Raw genomic sequence first — 7,591 nt, forward strand, 5'->3', positions numbered from 1 at the left:
AAAAAAAAAAAAGAACTTTGGCAATTTGTCAGTCTTCTTAGTGCTTCATGTCCTAAGCTACTGCATGCTAGTTATCCCCTGACTTGCTAAGTTACTGACCTTGCCATTTCTTTCAGTATATAATTTGGATTGTATCTTCCTTGCCATTTAGGCAGTTTCTTATAAAACTAAATTGTTTTATTATTGCCACATGACTCAGAAATTTCAGTCTTGGGTTTTCTCAGGGAAAAACCCATGGGAAATTTACACGTAATCCTGTGAATGAACTTTTAGCAGTTTAGTACATTTAAGCAAGAACTTGATGTATCTATTCAACAACTGAATTGTTAAACACACTATGATACATATATGCCATGAAATAAAATGTTTTTAAAAAAAAAACTCTTTTTTTAAGATTTATTTATTATTATATCTAAGTACACTGTAGCTGTCTTCAGACACACCAGAAGAGGGCATCAGATCTCATTACGGATGGTTGTGAGCCACCATGTAGTTGCTGGGACTTGAACTCAGGACCTTCAGAAGAGCAGTCAGTGCTCTTAACCACTGAGCCATCTCTCCAGCCCCCCCAAAAAACTCTTTCTTAGTCAATGTTTTATTACTGTGAAGAGACACCATCATCAAGGCAACTCTTATAAAAGAAAGTACATGACTGGGGGGCATCTTACAGTTTTTGAGACTTAGTCCATTCTTATTGTGGCAGGAGGTCAGGACACAGGCAGATACCACGTTGGAGAAGTAACTGAAAGCTCTACACCTTGATCTCCCTGCAAGCAGCAGGGACAGAGTGGCATCCGGTTTTGAAACTCCTGGGACATACTCCCTTCAACAAGACCACACCTCCTAATTCTTTTAATCCTATCCACGAGTTCCACTCCTTGATGACTAAGCATTAAAATATATCAGCCTATGGGTGCCATTATTATTCAAACCACCACATCCTCTATTATCTTCACAGAATTGTCATAGGTTTATGGCCATATCCTGGTTGTGATCTATGTTATTACAAAGTATTACTAGTGAAGAAACTGCTTGTGGTATCTCTCTGTATTCTTTTTGACAATTGCACACACAACTATTATTAGATAAATAAAAATTCCAACATGTCATCGCCAGGTAAGTGTTAGTTGTCACCTTGACAGAATCAAGAAGCACCTGAGAAATGAGCCTCTAGGTGTGCCAGTGGGATAGCATTTAGATTGTGTTAGTTGATGTGGGAAGACCCATCTAAATTGTGGATGAGATCATTCCTTGGCAAGAGATTCTGGACTGTATACAATAGAGAAGATGAGCTGAACAGTAGTATGCATTTTTCCTGATTGTAGATATGATATGCCCACTTCCTTCAAGCTCCTGCAGTTGGAATTTCCTCACCACAATGAACTATAATCTGAACCATATGCTAAAACAAACTCATCTCCCTTAAAGTTGCTCTTGTCATAATATTTTATGATATAAACAGGAGAAAAAAAAAAAAAAAAAAAAACCTAAGACAAGTTGACCAGGAAGCTTGATCCTAGAAAAAATAAGTTGTGCATTCACACAAATACTGCATATTAATGTCCACAGAAACCAGTTGCAACAATAAAAAACAACTAATTCAAATAGCTTTCAATGTGTGGAGTGGATAGAGAAACAGTGATATGCCCATACCTTCTAACATAAGTGATTAAAATAATTACTGGTACATATTTTGGTACACGAATTAACTTAAATACTAAGGAGGTTATGCTGAATAAAAAGCCAATTACAAAATATCTTATACAATATGATTCCAATCATAATATTGTCAAAATGATCAAATTTTTGTGATGGAGGACATATTAATGCCTATTAAAGATTAGTGGCAAGATTCTTGTGAGAAAGCAGTAGATGTGACTATAAAATGGTAACATGAGGAAGCTTTATGTCAATAGAACTATTATATCTCGCCGGGCGTGGTAGTGCACGCCTTTAATCCCAGCACTCGGGAGGCAGAGGCAGGCGGATTTCTGAGTTCGAGGCCAGCCTGGTCTACAAAGTGAGTTCCAGGACAGCCAGGGNTATACAGAGAAACCCTGTCTCAAAAAAATAAAAAAAAAAAAAACTATTATATCTCATGACTGTGAAGAAGTATACATGAGTCATATGCATTGAAAATTGCAAAATATATATACAAATGAGTACAAATAAAACATAAAGACTATAAATAAAACGGATGAGTTGAGTTGTATCTATGTTAATATTCTGATTATGTTGAACAACCGTTTTTCAAAAATTTTAAAACTTAGGAAAAATGTAGCACAGCTAACTTATTTATGAATTTTTTAAGATTTTTTTTTTATGTATGTGAAGTGCTCTATCTGCATGTACAGCTGCATGCCAGAAGAGGGCATCAGATTTCATTACAGACTGTTATGAGTCACCATGTGGTGGCTGAGAATTGAACTTGGGACCTCTGGAAGAGCTGCCAAGAGCTCTTAACTGCTGAGCCATCTCTCAAGCTCCTGGTGGTAGTTGTAAACTGTGTGATTCTTCAATTAACTTGGAATAATTTTCAACATGAAAAGCTTTCAAACCATTAAATTGATCCACCTGTAAAAAGAATCCTCTTAAAACTTACAAAAAAGGGAACAAGATCTAATTAATAATTTGCTTTTCAATTTGTTTTTATTTTAATTTTTTTGAAAAGACATAAGTGTTTATATAATTTTCCATAAGGACAAATGACATTTCAAGTCTGGGTGTCTAGTTCTCTCAGATTCAGCTTTCAGTTGGGGTTTAATTTCAACTACAGGTTGTGAAATGGCCTTAAATGATGAAGACTGGCCTTGTGATGGTACTGTACGGTGCTAATTTGGATTTTGATGGGTTTTAGCCTCAAAATCAGTAGGTAAAGATTCATAGGTAAATTTAGGAGTCGAGGGCATACCTATGCTGTCCAATGGTAGAATCTGGAGTTGACGGGCATCAGTTACAGGATAATTTTGAGCTCTTACTGAATCAGTAACTGCTTGATCTTGAGAAGTTACAACATTGTAGCCAAAAAGAGAATTCCAGGGCGTAATTATACCACTTGGTTTGGGAGTCCCTCTACTTTCAAAAGGAGTCATATTAGATGTTTCATTTTGTTGTAGACATTTCATGGGCAGGTCTGTTTTTTTAACAGTTGTACCTGAAGTAGATAGTCCCCAGGGTACCTCTCCTTCAGTTAAATATAAATTTGGTGGTAAACTGGCCTTAGTTGTATATTGACTCTGAGGTTCATCTAACATGGTCCTCAAAAGATTTTGGTATTTTTCTAAATCAGCAACATTTTCTGTCCAAGAATTATCAGCCATACTATCCTCATAGAGATTTTCAGGTTCCACTTCATCATCTTCTGATGGGCTTGATTGTTTAATTATATCTGCCATGATTTTATCAAAAGACTCATCAGTATTGTATGCTGCAAAACCCAAGGGATTATCATCATCAGTCTTAGAAGAATTATATGATATAGTTGTGTTAGAAATAACCTGAGATAGTGGAGATTTACTAAAATTACCTATATTATGTGGAGGAGTATTTGGCTGGTACTGAATTAAATTATGTCCAAATTTTCCTGGAAGTCCAGCAACAGGCAATTGCTGGACAGGTTGTGGGGTCTGGTTTTTATCAAGGAACGATCTATGACTATCAGCAAGATAATTTAGATCACTAAAATTAAAGATTGTTGGTACATTGTTGGTATGTGTAGTTTGTGGAGAAACACCTACGTTTCCTTGTAAAACCCTCAAGAGGTAGTCGCTGGAGGCCAGAGTTGTGAAATAATTATGGCTATGTCTGATTTGGGGAACATACTCATTTTCATACGATGTTCTACAGTGTAAGGAGCGAGTAGGATTTAGTAGCTTCTTAGATGCCTTGATGAATTGTTTTATCCAGGTAAAGTAAGGAGCTGTTCTAATGATGACTGTGGGATTTTGACATATCCTTGAAGTCTTATGTATGAGGCCCACTAGTTCCCAGTGGTTCTTTAGGAGACATAGAACAGGACTGGCTCTCTGTACCTGAATAAGGAAACCAAGAAATATATGTCATTTATACAGTTTACTATGTATACAATCCATATACTATGTGAGGGAGAGGGGAAAATTCAAATAATATTCATTATAAGCAGCTCCCAAAAATTAATAATGTAAGATGTGGGCACATATAGTAGAAACATATGCTAAGAGAATATAGAATGTGTCAGTACCAAAGTGTGGAGCAGAGACTGAAGGAAAGGCCATCCAGAGACTGCCCCACCTGGGGACTCATCCCAAATACTGTCACTAAACCCAAACACTATTGATTATGCCAAGAAGTGCTTGCTGACAGGAGCCTGATATACCTATCTCCTGAGAGGCTCTGACAGAGCCTGACAAGTACAGAGGCAAATGCTCTCAACCAACCATTGGACTGAGCACAGGGTCCCAAATGGAGGAGTGAGAGAAAGGACTGAAAGAGCTGAAGATGTTTGCAGCCCCATAGGAGGAACAACAATATGAACCAACAAGTACCCCCAGAGCTCTCAGAGACTAAGCCACCAACCCAGGAGTACACATGAAGGGACCCATGGCTCCAGCTACACATGTAGCAGAGGGTGGTCTTGTTGGGCATCAGTGAGAGGAGAGGCCCTTGGTCCTGTGAAGGTTGGATGTCCCAGTGTAGGGGAATGCCAGGGTGGGGAGGCAGGGGTGGGTGGCTGGCTGGGGGAATACCCTCATAGAAGCAGGGAAAGGGGATAACATTTGAAATGTAAATAAAGAAACTATTCAATAAAAATTAAAACATAGAATATGTCAGTACTAATTAATTTTCAAACTCTTACAATCAGCCACTTTATCAACACTGAACTTGGATTTCTAAGAGTTATATCAAACTTAGTGTTAAACCCCAAAGGAACAACTGATCTTCTTCATACAAAATCTTCCTTTTGCTTTATTTTCCTAGTGAAAGTCACAACACCCCTCCAAAAGTTCAAGTTTAAAACAAACTTGAGGGGTGATATGCAAGGGATGCTCGCCTTCTCTGAGAAGAATGGAATGGGCAATGAGGGGAGGGAGTTACAAGGGTAGACCTGGGACGAGAGGAGGTAGGGGTCTGTAATTGGGATGTGAACTGAATAAAAAATGAAAATTAAAAAAAAAAAAACTTGGGGCTGGTGAGATGGCTCAGTGGGTAAGAGCACCCAACTGCTCTTCCAAAGGTCCAGAGTTCAAATCCCAGCAACCACATGGTGGCTCACAACCATCCGTAATGAGATCTGGCGCCCTCTTCTGGAGTGTCTGAAGACATCTACAGTGTACTTACATATAATAAATAAATAAATCTTTAAAAAAAAAAACTTGAAATCATTATTTGTGCCTCTCTCTCTTCCACACTATGTTACCAGTCTCTCAACAAATAATGCTTCTGATACTTTCAATAATTTCCCAAAAATTATTTTAATAATTAATCATTTTCTTATCTAGCAATGCTTCTATTGTTAGGAAATATAGTGTCTTTATGAAAAGGCATACTTCTTGTTCTCACATCTGATCTTAACACGGCATCCTAACTTATCCTCTTAAAATCTAAGAAAGACCAATAAATACATCTTTCTGCTTAAAAACTCTCCAATGAGTGCTTTCAAGTTCTAACAATGTCAAAAGTGTAGTTGTCATAGTAGCGGATAAGGCCTTAGAAACCCGAATTACTACCTTGATGCTATCTCCTGCTGCTGTTGACTAAGATACTATAGCCACCTGGCTCGTCTTCTCTGTTATGGAAATATTCTAGACATATTTACGCATCGAAAATCTCTGTATTGGCCTTTTCAATACACTATACTTGTAACACTGCTTTGGTATTCAAATTACTTGCTTCATCAGTTCCCCCATAATTCCATTCAAACACTTTTATTAATTTTTTTAACAACCTAGTTGTTTTGAATGGGATTATATAGACAAAAACTCTTCTATCTTGCATTGCAAGTATTTTACGATAACGCTGTCTTTGTAGTCCAATTCTTTCAGATTGCAGATGGAACTCAAGGTTATAATCAGCCCTGCTCTGTTTATTATCCACAAAATAGTTAATATCACTTCTGTTATTATTTACTTATTATTGATCACATCTCAAATACATATAAACTCATGAGAAAATAGCCTGCCCTATCTTCACTGGTATCCATCTCATTCCTTGCGATGATTCTCTAAGACATCTAGCTACTAACTCTATAGCTTTGCATGTGTTATTCCCTCAGATCAATTTGAAATAAGGTTTTGAACAGTTTTCATTCATTCTTGTTTACTTAAGTATTTCTCATCATTACCAGCACGAAAGGCTGGTCATATCCTAAAGTAATTAATTCAGTCAGGATTTCCACACTTCAGATTAATGTTTTCCTTGAAGTCTTTCAATATTATTTGTGTGTGCAACTTTAAATTGTCCAAGGTATATTAGTACCTAAAAATTTTCTTGCATAGGGCTTTATTTTCTACAGCCTTTCTACATGAATAGGTGGGATGAGTTGTATCTGTGTCTTCTAAACCACCCCCCAGCTAAGTTTGAGCCATACAATGTTCAGTATAGTACCTATAGAAAGGCTATAATAAAATTAAAAACAAAGATAAAATGTATTTGTGTCCATTGATTCTTTTTTGTATTTCTCATTTGTTTCTAAAGCCTTCCTTGTGCAAACTCTATGTCACTCAAATATTGAGTGAAACTTCCAGATTCACATATTTGCCTGACACCAACTTCCTTGTGTCCTGTTATCTAACATTTCCTTGCATATTTATATAATTGTACTTTTTTTCATTTCCTGTTTGTTCCTAATATTGTTCTGGTATATGATTACCCAGCAGTCTTCCCGTGGTTGACTATGAATACACAAGCCCATGGTCTTCTCTAAACTGGAATGTAGGGGGTGGCACATTGAGAAATCTAGCAGCTGCACAGCTATCTTCTTTAATCTGCTGGTTCCAAGCTTCTTGCTACCTAAAAGGAAACATAAAGGATGATGCTGAGATGCAAAGCACTGGATATCAGACTTTGGTTTGTCACCACTCTCAATTCAATCACATAATGTTTCCAAAACAGTCATCTTTCCCTTTCTTCCCTTCCTTTCCATTCCTCCTTCATTTCTCTTCTCTCTTTGCGTATCTCCTTACCTTGTACTTTCTGAACCATTCATACCTTCCTTAAACTGTTGTTATGGTTAGTCTTCTGTTTTACTTTGTTTCACTTTGTTTTTTCAACACAGGGTTTCCTGGCTGTCCTTGAACGTGCTTTGTACAACAGACTGGCCCCAAACTCACATAGCTCCACCTGCCTCTGACTCCTGAGTGTTGGAACTGAAGGCATGCACCATCACTACCCAGCATGATGGTTAGTCGTGATTATAAACTTAATCGGATTAAGAAAAACACCTTGGGGTACCTAAGTAGAGCCCACCTTTGGACACATCTTATAGCATTTCCAAACATCTAGCATATGACCACTCTGAACAAAACAATGAATTAATCATTTGATGAATATGATAGCAGCATTGATATATACTTAAAAGTATAAAGTAGCTCTTCCAGTCAGAAAAGCACCGGGG

The 7,591-nt window shown here is 37.3% G+C and overlaps 1 protein-coding gene across 2 annotated transcripts in view; it reads right to left on the reverse strand.

Moving 5' to 3' along the window:
• LOC110286813 overlaps nt 1–7,591 on the reverse strand; it is a 64,967-nt gene that overhangs the window by 36,806 nt on the left and 20,570 nt on the right. Inside the window, exons 4-5 of one of the 2 annotated variants that reach the window (XM_021153425.2) lie at nt 6,848–6,987; nt 3,885–4,031 (exon numbers count right to left, since the gene is read on the reverse strand). In XM_021153425.2, coding sequence (XP_021009084.1) covers nt 3,885–4,031; nt 6,848–6,987 — 287 coding nt within the window. Of the gene's footprint in view, nt 1–2,731; nt 4,032–6,847; nt 6,988–7,591 lie in introns of those variants that run through there. The other variant, XM_021153424.2, reaches the window with a different exon arrangement.

This window comes from Mus caroli, chromosome X (genome assembly GCF_900094665.2).
Source record: "Mus caroli chromosome X, CAROLI_EIJ_v1.1, whole genome shotgun sequence".
Lineage (NCBI taxonomy): Eukaryota > Metazoa > Chordata > Mammalia > Rodentia > Muridae > Mus > Mus caroli.